Here is a 12353-nt window from a genome sequence, read left to right on the forward strand (position 1 = left end):
CGACATCACCCCCCCCCCATTTCTCTGATCATCCCCCCCCAGCTGCAGCTCCCACTGATCACGCCCCCGATTACCTTCCCCTCAGCTGATGACTGCCCCGTTCCTCCCCCCCCCTGGCCAATCACCACCCCGCCAATCCCGCCAACACAGCCCCTACACCCTGCCTCCCCTTCAGTCCCTGCCCCCTTCACGCCCCCCCCCCGCCTTTGGGCCCCATCCCTTGGCACTGTCCACCTCTGCCCCAGACCACCCGGGGGGGGCCTCAATGGTTGCCAGTTCCACTGGCAAGGCCTCTCCTCCCCATCGTTGGGTGCCACTGGCAAGGTTGCTAAGCTAAGTGAACCATTGTATCCCAGGCTCACTAAAATCAGGCTAGAATTATTTAACCCGGCCTGGGGCACACCCCGGGTGATTACGCCAGTAGAACGTGACCGGTAGGATGGCGAGAGGTGAGAAACCGGGCGAGAACATTATTTTTCGGTTCTCTTGTGATCTTATTGGCTCTCCCCACGCATCAATGGGTGTGAGGAGCCGGTAAGATCGCCCCTATGGAGTTTTGGGCCTGGTATTTCCCCGGAGCCTTAGCAACCCTGACAGCTGAAAGGTTTAAATCAGAGAGGGCCTCTTGGTAGCCTTTGAGATATCCAGTTTCAGTTCACAAACATTTAAATATGATTTATTTAAGAGATTGCTGCAGCAGATCGGAAATCAATTTGAAATGAAGCACAGTATTTCCCACAGCCGTTTAAAATATATTGTGATTCCAATATCCCATTTAATGCTCTTAGCTTTCTCCTCCCAGTTACACTCTGACAACCCAGGCTGCCTGTAACCAGCAGAGAGGATTAACCCCTCCGCCTACCTCAGCTTTGGCACAAATTTTTTTAAAATTTTTTCCTCGGACCTGGGCATGGCTGCCCAGGTCCAGCATTTACCCCCCCCCCCCCTCCCTAATTGCCCCTTGAGAAGGTGGTGGGTGAGCCGTCATCTTGAATCCACTGCAGTCCCTGAGGTGTAGGTACACCCACCGTGCTGTTAGGGAGAGAGTTCCGAGATTTAGACCCAGCAACAGTGAAGGAACGGCTGATATATTTCCAACTCGGGATGGTGAGTGACTCGGAGGAGAACCTCCAGGTGGGGGTGTTCCCAGGTATCTGCTGCCCTTGTCCTTCTAGATGGTAGCGGTGGTGGGTTTGGAAGGTGCTGCCTAAGGAGTCTTGGTGAGATGCTGCAGTGCATCTTGTAGATGGTACACACGGCCGTCACTGTGCGTTGGGGGGTGGAGGGAGTGAATGTTTGTGGTTAGTGTGTCGATCGAGCGGGGCTGCTTTGTCCTGGATGGTGTCGAGCTTCTCGAGTGTTGTTGGAGCTGCACCCATCCAGGCAAGTGGGGAGTATTCCATCACACTCCTGACTTGTGTCCTTGTAGATGGTGTCAGGCTTTGGGAGTCAGGAGGTGAGTTACTCGCTGCAGGATTCCCAGCCTCTGACATGCTCTTGTAGCCACTGTGTTTATATGGCTGGGTCCAGTTCAGCTTCTGGCCATTGGTAACCCCCAGGATGTTGATAGTGGGGGGATTCAGTGATGGTAACCCCCAGGATGTTGATAGTGGGGGGATTCAGTGATGGTGACCCCCAGGATGTTGATAGTGGGGGGATTCAGTGATGGTGACCCCCAGGATGTTGATAGTGGGGGATTCAGTGATGGTAACCCCCAGGATGTTGATAGTGGGGGGGATTCAGTGATGGTAACCCCCAGGATGTTGATAGTGGGGGATTCAGTGATGGTAACCCCCAGGATGTTGATAGTGGGGGATTCAGTGATGGTAACCCCCAGGATGTTGATAGTGGGGGGGGATTCAGTGATGGTAACCCCCAGGATGTTGATAGTGGGGGATTCAGTGATGGTAACCCCCAGGATGTTGATAGTGGGGGGGGATTCAGTGATGGTAACCCCCAGGATGTTGATAGTGGGGAGATTCAGTGATGGTGACCCCCAGGATGTTGATAGTGGGGGGGATTCAGTGATGGTAACCCCCAGGATGTTGATAGTGGGGGATTCAGTGATGGTAACTCCCAGGATGTTGATAGTGGGGGGGATTCAGTGATGGTAACCCCCAGGATGTTGATAGTGGGGGGGGATTCAGTGATGGTAACCCCCAGGATGTTGATAGTGGGGAGATTCAGTGATGGTGACCCCCAGGATGTTGATAGTGGGGGGGATTCAGTGATGGTAACCCCCAGGATGTTGATAGTGGGGGATTCAGTGATGGTAACTCCCAGGATGTTGATAGTGGGGGGGATTCAGTGATGGTAACCCCCAGGATGTTGATAGTGGGGGGGATTCAGTGATGGTAACCCCCAGGATGTTGATAGTGGGGGATTCAGTGATGGTAACCCCCAGGATGTTAATAGTGGGGGGATTCAGTGATGGTAACCCCCAAGATATTGATAGTGGGGGGGATTCAGTGATGGTAACCCCCAGGATGTTGATAGTGGGGGGGATTCAGTGATGGTGACCCCCAGGATGTTGATAGTGGGGGGGATTCAGTGATGGTAACCCCCAGGATGTTGATAGTGGGGGGGATTCAGTGATGGTAACCCCCAGGATGTTGATAGTGGGGGATTCAGTGATGGTGACCCCCAGGATGTTGATAGTCAGGGGATTCAGTGATGGTAACCCCCAGGATGTTGATAGTGGGGGAGATTCAGTGATGGTAACCCCCAGGATGTTGATAATGACGCGTTTAGCGATGGTGATGCCATTGAATGTCAGGGGCTGATGGTTAGATCCTGTCCTGTTGGAGATGGTCACCGCTTGTCACTTGTGTGGCACGAATGTTACTTGAATGATCAAACACACTGAGTTGCCTCAGTGCAGTGTTTGCTGGATTCCCCATATCTGTGTGGGTTTCCTCTGGGTGCTCCAGTTTCTCCCACAGTCCAAAGATGTGTAGGTTAGGTGGATTGGCCATGATTAATGTGGGTGAGTGGACTTTGGGAGTTGAGGTGGAGTGGGCCAAGATAGAGTGCTCTCTCTGAGGCCTGGTGCTGGCTCGATGGGCTGAATGGTCTCCTCCTGCCCTGTAGGGAAAGGCATGTCTTCAGATGAAGGTTGGGAATGAGTTGGATTTATTTGCCGTACGGGTGGTGTGTTTAATTAATCCATCACCACATCCCGATTGTGGCGTCGGTGACAGCAATGGTAACAATTTAATGAAGCACCATAATATTCAAATTAATGTCAAGTCCAAACATCTTGATATTCATCTTCCAGAGCGACACTTTCCCAGTACGTGGGAGACGCTCTGCTGCATTTAGCTGCTAGGCCCACATCCCTCACGTTGCCACAGCAACCTGGCCATCAATCGACTTCACTGCAGCCGGAGATCGGAATGAGGGACTCGCATTGCAGTGGCGGCTTTCACAAGCTCGGCGCATCCCTGACTTGCCGCTGGTGAATTCCACTTAATTTTTTGAAGCGAATTGTTGGAAAAGTATCAGTCAGTTTGGGCACAGCTCCCGGCCACCTGACAATGACCCGAAAATCTCTCTTTTTCTAACCAATGTGTTGTGGGCTGAGGGATTGTTGGACCCGGGACATCAAAAGGAACAACCCTCCCCTCCCCCCTCCAACCCCAGCTCCTCCTCCAAATGGTGGATGTGGCCAAACAGGCCTCGGCTGTTTCGTCTGAAAGATGACAGTATGGCGCTTGCTGTAGTGGTGGAATCTGTGATCAGGACACATTTTCCCTTCCTTTCTCACTTTCTATTTGGGTTGACGGAGGAATTTGCACTCTGGAGGGTTTTTCAGGTTCTGCTGGTGTCCAATTTCCTCTCTCGAGTGACCAACACCCAGGACACCGATGGGATGACTCTCTACTTTCCACTAGAGTTGTCTCTCCAAAGGTTGGACTAAGTCGGTTAGGATTATATTCACTGGAGTTTAGAGAGGGGGTCTCGTAGAAACTTATAAAATTCTAACAAGGTTAGACAGCATAGATGTTCTCGATGGTGGGTGAGCCCAGAACTAGGGGTCGTAGTTTCAGGATAAGGGGTAAAGTTTGTAGAACTGAGCTGAGGAGAAATTTCTTCACCCAGAGGGTGGTGAATGTGTGGAATTCACTCCCACAGAAAGTAGATGAGGCCAAAATGTTGTGTGATTTCAAGAAATTAGATATAGCTCTTGGGACTAAAAGGACCAAGAGATATGGGGGGAAAAGGGGGGATCAGGATATTGAATTCAATGATCCTTGATCATAATGAATGGCAGAGCAGACTCGAAGGGCCAAATGGCCTACTCCTGCTTCTAGTTTCTAGGTAACTCCAATCACATATTCCTCCTGATCTCGGAGCCCTCTCTTCGTGGCCCTCTGGCCAGCACTGACCTCCCTAAGTTTCATTCCTGCTGTCCAATTGCTTTTTTACTATCAGTGTCGGGCTTGTTCGAGGAACTTTCTTGAACGTACTTCCCAGGGTGAGCAGTGAGTTGTAGATTAGGAGGCTGGTCTGTAAGGGATGAGGAGATTGTCTAGCCTGTGCCGTGGAGGGTGGAAGTTACTGCTTAGCCCATCATAGAATTGTTACAGAACAGAAGGAGGCCATTCAGCCCATCCTGTCTGCACTGACTCTCCTAATGAGCATTGTGACTTGGTGCCATTTCCCTTACCGTTTCCCCCGACTCCGCACATTGTTTCTACTCAAATCGTCATCTAACGCCCTCTCGATTGAACCTACCTCCACTACACTGCCCAGCAGAACGTTCCAGAATCCAACCACTCGCTGGGTGAGAAATATTTCTCTCACCTCACATTTGCTTGTTTTGCAAATCACTTTCAGTCTGTGTCCCTCTCATTCTCGATCCTTTTCGGAGTGGGAGCAGTTTCTCCGCATCTATTCTGTCCAGCTCCCTCATGATTTTGAACATCTCGATCACATCTTCTTTCAGCCTTCTCCTCTCCAAGGAGAACAGCCCCAATCTCTCCAATCCATCCTCATAACTGAAGTTTCTCATCTGTGAAAACATTCTTGCAAACCTCTTCTGCGCTCTCTCCAATTGCTCTCATCCCTCCTATAGCGTGGTGCCCAGAACGGTACACCATACTCCAGCTGAGTTCTCACTACTGTTTTGTGTAAGTTTCAGTTTACCCACCTTGCTCTTGAACTCTGTGTCCCTATCAGTAAAACCCAGGATACTGTCTGCTTTATTAATTGCTGTCTCCACCTGTCCCACCAAAATGAAGTAGAAATGATCGAGAGCTTCAAGTCTCTAAGTGTCCAGATCACCAACAACCTGTCCTGGTCCCCCCATGCCGTCACTATGGATAAGAAAACCCACCAATGCCTCTACTTTCTCAGAAGACTAAGGAAATTTGGCATGTCAGCTACAACTCTCTCCAATGTCTACAAATGCACCATAGAAAGCATCCTTCCTGGTTGTATCACAGCTCGGTACGGCTCCTGCTCTGCCCAAGACCGCAAGGAACTACAAAAAGTCATGAATGAAGCCCAGTCCATCACAGGAACCAGCCTCGCATCCAATGACTCTGTCTACACTTCCCGCTGCCTCGGAAAAGCAGCCAGCATAATTAAGGACCCCATATACCCCGGACATTCTCTCTTCCACCTTCTTCCGTCAGGAAAAAGATACGAAAGTCTGAGTACATGCACCAACCGACTCAAGAACAACTTCTTCCCTGCTGCTGTCAGACTTTTGAATGTACCTACCTCGCATTAAGTTGATCTTCATCTACACCTTAGCTGTGACTGTAACACTACCTTCTGCACTCTCTGCTTTCCTTCTCTATGTGTGGTGTGCTTTGTCTGTATAGCGCGCAAGAAACAATCCTTTTCACTGTATCCCAAAATATGTGACATTAATAAATCAAATTAATGGACGGCATGGTGGCACAGTGGTTTATGCTGCTGCCTCACAGCACTAGGGACCCAGGTTCGATTCTTGGCTTAGGTCACTGGCTGTGTGGAGTTTGCACATTCTCCCCTTGTCTGTATAGGTTTCCTCCCACAGTCCAGAGATGTGTGGGTGGGGTGGATTGGCCATACTAAATTTCCCCTTAGTGTAAGAGGGATTAGCTAGGGTTAATGCATAGAGTTATGGGGATAGGGCCTGGATGGGGATTGTTGTTGGGGCAGGCTTGATGGGCTGAATGGCCCCCTTCTGCACTGTAGGGATTTTATGACCAAGGTACGTACACACCCAGGTTGATCTGCCACCCAGCACGAACTGCTAGAATGAACTTTATCACAATCGGTATATTTCATACTGCAGTGCCATTTGAATTGTGTGATATGGCGCTGACGACAATTTCTAAAATAATTCAAACCTTCCTAGAATCCGTTACAGACCAGTACCTGACACCAGCACGTCTGGGAACCCAGAGCTTGCTGGCCACCTTCTCCAGACCCCTGTACTTTGGTACATTGTGTTACTGAGCAAAGGTTGACTGACTTGCTAGAAAGAAGTTCCTTTTCCCTCTCCCGTTTCACACAAATCGGCATGGCATCCATTCCTGCGGTTTTTTGGGACAAGAGGATCACCGACTGGATGGTCTGTCATGGCCCAGACACATCCGGCAATGTTTTGGCCATCTCTCCCACATCCCCACCCGGCCTCTGAGATTAAGGATTAAGATTTTAAATTAGAAAAGAAGCAGAAATGAGAAAGTTTATTTGCGGTAAGTAGATCTTCACTCAAGGATTTCAATCTCCAATTTGTGGGTTTAGACCATATTGTAATTCACTCGGCAATATTTACTCATCAGTACCCCAGAGGCCTCTTATTTAAATATTTCAGGGCTTTCAGTAAACTTTGGTCATTTTGATTTGATTTATTATTGTCACATGTATTAGTATAGTGAAAAGTGTTGTTTCTTGCCCACTATACAGACAAAGCACACCTTACATAGAGAAGGAAAGGAGAGGGTGCAGAATTTAGTGTTACAGTCATAGCTAGGGTGTAGACAAAGATCAACTTAATGCGAGGTAGGTCCATTTAAAAGTCTGACAGCAGCAGGGAAGAAGCTGTTCTTGAGTTGGTTGGTACATGATCTCAGACTTCTGTATCTTTTTCCCGATAGAAGGTGGAAGAGAGAATGTCCGGGGTGCGTGGGGTCCTTAATTATGCTGGCTGTGTTTCCGAAGTAGCGGGAAGTGTCGACGGAATCAATGATTGATACTTGTTTCAGAGAGAGCGTTTTCTACAAGGCTCTGGGATGTGGTGTTAGAGATTAATCTCAGGCTCATTTCCATCTTGAGAGGCAATGGGATTTTTTTTTTATATGTTAAATGAAGCAGATATTATCCTGAGCTTTATTAATAGGGCCACAGAGTACAAGAGCAAAGGGTTTATGCTGAACTTATGCAAGGCACTAGTTAGACCTCAGCTGGAATGTTGCGTACAGTTCTGGGCGCCACACAATGGGAAGGATTTGAGTACGTTGGAGAGAGTGTGGAAGAGAACTGTACCAGGCTGGGATCAGTAAACCAGAATATCACAGGTTCTGTCCCGTCACCCTGAGTGACACAGATCCCTCAGACAGTCCCGCTCCGGATCCTGTCCAGATAAGTAAAGACCGACAAGGAGAACTGCCGCCTTTATCTCTTGCTCACTTCATTTCTGCTTGTATGGAACTCTGTAGTTTTTCATTACTGCAGACTTCAGACCAACCACTCATGACTAAATTGAGCACTTTACTGTGTACCACACCCGTGTCAGTTCCTTCAGTAATTTCTCTGACAGAAACTGGCGTGTCTTTTGTGTCTATAAAGAAATTGCCTGTAAATGAATTGGTCGTCACAAGGTAGCTTGATCCGCTGATGGATGATGTTTAATATCGTAATGTTCACATTATCATTTATTACCCTGCCTCGCTCAAAAGACCACTTTGTGCTCACTCAGCACTGTCTCAGTGACAGACGGACTCTGACTGAGCCTGAATGGAAATGAATGGGCCCAGTTTAACAATAACATCTTAACACAGAAGCTGATCTGGACCCAGCCATGTGCCTGGCTGGCTCAGTCAGTACAGCATGAGACTCAGAATCTCAGGGTTGTGAGTTTGAGCCCCACGCTGGGCATCATTGTTTAGGGTGGCACAGTGATTAGCACTGCTGCCTTACAGCACCAGGAACCTGGGTTCGATTCCTGGCTTGGGTCACTGCCTGTGTGGAGTTTGCACATTCTCCCCGTGTCTGCATGGGTTTTCTTGGGGTGCTCGATTTTCCTCCCACATTCTGAAAGACGTGCTGGTTAGGTGCATTAACCCGAACAGGCACCAGACTGTGGAGACTAGGGGAATTTCACAATAACTTCAATGCAGTGTTAATGTAAGCTTTATATGTGACTAATATATAAACTTTAAACACAGTGGCTTCAAAGCAGGTCAGAGGCTGGGAATCCTGCAGCGAGTAACTCACCTTCTGACTCCCCAAAAGCTTATCCACCATCGACAAGGACACAGGGGAGGCAATGGCACAGTGGTATTATCGCTAGACTATTAATCCAGAAACTCAGCTAATGTTCTAGGAACCTGGGTTTGAATCCCACCATGGCAGATGGTGGAATTTGAATTCAATAAAAAATATCTGGAATTAAGAATCTACTGATGACCGTGAAACCATTGTCAGAAAATCCCATCTGGTTCACTAATGTCCTTTAGGGAAGGAAATCTGCCATCCTTATCCGGTCTGGCCTACATGTGACTCCAGAGCCACAGCAATGTTGTTGACTCTCAACTGCCCCTTGGGCAACTAGGGATGGGCAATAAATGCTGGCCAGCCAGTGACACCCATGTCCCACGAATGAATAAAAAAAAATCAGGAGTGTGATGGAATACTCTCCACTTGCCTGGATGGGTGCAGCTCCAACAACACTCGAGAAGCTCCACACCATCCAGGACAAAGCAGCCCCACTGAATTGGCACACCATCCACAAACATTCACTCCCTCCACCCCCGATGCACAGTGACGGCCGTGTGTACCATCTACAAGATGCACTGCAGCATCTCACCAAGGCTCCTTAGGCAGCACCTTCCAAACCCACCACCTCTACCATCTAGAAGGACAAGGGCAGCAGATACCTGGGAACACCCCCACCTGGAGGTTCACCTCCGAGTCACTCACCATCCCGACTTGGAAATATATCAGCCGTTCCTTCACTGTCGCTGGGTCTAAATCCTGGGACTCCCTCCCTAACAGCATGGTAGGTGTACCTACACCTCAGGGACAGCAGGTTCAAGATGGCGGCTCATCCAGCACCTTCTCAAGAGGCAATTAGGGATGGGCATAAACACTGGACCCAACCAGCGATGCCCACATAGCAAGCATGCATTTCAAAAGATCCCTTCCCACCAGGAAAACATTATTTCCTGCTATGACTGGCAGTGGAAACTGATAGGGGATATTATTGTATTTAACCCTAACATGACCTGAAACATTGTTAATGAGTCAGAATCACTTCAATTCTGAGTAAGGGAATGTTTTTATCAATTCAGTGATGGGGTGTGGGTATCGCAGGTTGAGGCATTTGTTGAATGACTGCAGAAGGAGTTGGACAGGTTCGGAGAGTGGGCAGAGAAATGGCAGGCGGAGTACAATGTGGAAAAGGTTCTGCACTTTGGAAGGAGGAACGGAGGCATAGACTAATTTCTAAATGGGGAAATGCTTAGGAAATCAGAAACACAAAGGGACTTGGGAATCCTGTTCAAGATTCTCTTAAGGTTAATGTGCAGGTTCAGTTGGCAGCTAGGAAGGCAAATGCAATGTTAGCATTCATGTCGAGAGGGCTAGAATACAAGAGCAGGAATGTACTGCTGAGGCTCAGACTCCGTTTTGAATATTGTGAGCAGTTTTGGGCCTCACAGCTGAGGAAGGATGTGCTGGCCTTGGAAAGGGTCCAGAAGAAATTCACAAGAGCGATCCTTGGAAGGATTTGTCATATGAGGAACGGATGAGGACTCCTTGTCTGTACTCAATGGAGTTTAGAAGGATCGGGGTAGGGGTTGGGGGTGGGGAATCTAATTGAAACTTACAGAATACTGAGAGGTCTGGAGAGAGTGGATGTGGAGAGGATGTTTCCACTAGTGGGAGAGACTGGAACTCAAGGGCATAGCCTCAGAGTGAAGAGACAATCCTTTAAAACTGAGATAGGGAGGAATTTCTTCAGCTAGAGGGTGGTGAATCTGTGGAACTCTTTGCCGCAGAGGGCTGTGGAGACCAGGTCGCTGAGTGACTTCAAGACAGAGATAGCTCTGTTCTTGATCAATGTGGGGGTCAAGGGTTACAGGGAGAATGGGGATGAGAATCATATCAACCATGATTAAATGGGCCCAGTAAGAAGTCTCACAACACCAGGTTAAAGTCCAACAGGTTTATTTGGTAACACAAGCTTTCAGAGCACTACTCCTTCATCTGAAGATGAGTGCCTTCACCAGCAGCACTCACCTGATGAAGGAGCAGCACTCTGAAAGCTCGTGATTCCAAATAAACGCGTTGGACTTTAACCTGGTGTTATGAGACTTCTTACTGTATCCACCCCCAGTCCAATGCCGGCATCGCCACATCATGATTGAATGGCAGAGCAGACTCGATGGGCTGAACGACCTAATTCTGCTCCTATATCACGTGGTCCTTTCCTCTTATTGCCCATCCCTAATTGCTGCTCCAGGAGGTGGTGGGTGAGTCGCCATCTTGAACCCGCTGCAGTCCCTGAGGTCCATCCACAGTGCTATTAGGAAGCGCGTTCCAAGTTGGGAATCCTGCGGTGAGTAACTAACTTCCTGACTCTCCCCTCAAGTGCCGTCTATGGATTGCAGTGGCCTGGGATGGCAGAGAATTATTTTTGCTTTCCAATTGGTGTAGAGAGGTAGTGACTCACGTGTAAAGACCCAGGCTAGAAACTACAAGATATTTTGTGAAGTTAGTTGAAGTTATATACTTGATTTTGGCATTAGGGTAAGCATAAGATGTTTCACTCCAGGTATGATTCCAGTGACCCACTAGGGAGCTTTTATAAAACAAAGTTTATTTAAGAACACAATTAGAATACAAAAAGAATTAGTCTAACTTTTATCAACTATAAGACTTGAACATGACACAGTATAACTCTGACAGCTAGCTCTCTCTGTTGTTCCAAGTTAAACACCATCCCACAGACACACACCCTTCTCCAGACTGACACAGAAACTAGTCTGCCCGTGTGACGCTGGCTCCTCAGCTTTGTAACATCCATGGACAGAAATAGGAACAGAGGAACATGGGAATTAGGAGCAGAAGTAGACCAATCAGCCCTCCGAGCCTGCTCCGCAATTCAATCAGATCATTACTGATCTCTCCCTGGTCTCAAATCCACCTCCCCACCATATCCCTTTACTCTGTTTCTTTTTTGTATCAGAAATATATCTATCTCCTTCTTGAAACCATCCAATGATTCAGACTCCATTGCTCTATGGGACAGCGAGTTCCACAAATTCACCCCCCTCTGTGAGAAATAGTTCCACCTCATCTTAGTTTTAAATCTACCGCCTCACAACCTATCCCTGTGACCTCTCGATTGCCCCTTTAGGGGAAACATTTTGTCTATTGTTACTTTATCAATTCCTTTTAGTATTCTATATACCTCGATCAGATCCCCCTTCGTCCTGCTGAACTCCAGAGAGTGTCAGCCCAAACTGTTTAATGTCTCCTCGTACGTCAACCCTTTCATCCCCCGGAATCAATCTGGTGAACCTCCTCTGAACTGCCTCTGACACCCTTCCTCAAATAAGGTGTCCAAAACTGGGCACAATGCTCCAGTTGTGGTCTCACCAAATCCCGATACAATTGCAGCAATACTTAAAAAGATAAAAGAACACTACAGCACAGAAACAGGCGCTTCAGCCCATCAAGTCTGTACTGACACAGGTCCTCTCCCCGCCAGTTGTTTGAAGAGAAGGATTTCCACAAAGCAGCCAAAGGTCAGAGAGGTCGACTTAATCTCTGGCGGCTTGCAAAAACAGCCACAGAGAACGGTCAGTCAAACTCCAGAGAGGGGAAAGAAACATTGCTCTCTCTCTTAGCCTCAAGCTGCTTCTGAAAACCAAACTAAAAACTGAAACACTCTGGGAGAAAAAAAGCTATCCCTAGTCACACGACAGGACCTGTCAATCATCTACCCCCCTCCCCCCAGTTAAACATCCCTTAGCCTCAGCAATCCCAGGGGATCACTAAAACCACAGGACACTACATTAGTTCAGATTAAAATCAACATGGTATCAATTACACTGCCGCAGTAACACTAAGGACACCAGTTGCAGACAACACGGTGCCGACAAAACATCCTGCAGAGAAATAAATAC

General features: G+C 48.2%; 1 protein-coding gene and 1 non-coding gene across 2 annotated transcripts in view; both read left to right on the forward strand.

Moving 5' to 3' along the window:
- The first annotated feature begins 439 nt into the window (after positions 1 to 439).
- Positions 440 to 12353, forward strand: part of cadm4 (cell adhesion molecule 4) — a 75889-nt gene continuing 63975 nt past the window's right edge. Inside the window, exons 1-2 of the mRNA XM_080182375.1 lie at positions 440 to 449; positions 6353 to 6436. Coding sequence (XP_080038501.1) covers positions 440 to 449; positions 6353 to 6436 — 94 coding nt within the window. The remainder of the gene's footprint in view (positions 450 to 6352; positions 6437 to 12353) is intronic.
- On the forward strand, positions 8025 to 8097 carry trnal-cag (transfer RNA leucine (anticodon CAG)). Its single transcript has one exon. It is a non-coding gene; the product is annotated as a tRNA-Leu (tRNA).

This window comes from Carcharhinus amblyrhynchos, unplaced genomic scaffold (genome assembly GCF_965287045.1).
Source record: "Carcharhinus amblyrhynchos unplaced genomic scaffold, sCarAmb.v2.hapA scaffold_53, whole genome shotgun sequence".
In the NCBI taxonomy this organism is placed as follows: Eukaryota; Metazoa; Chordata; class Chondrichthyes; order Carcharhiniformes; family Carcharhinidae; genus Carcharhinus; species Carcharhinus amblyrhynchos.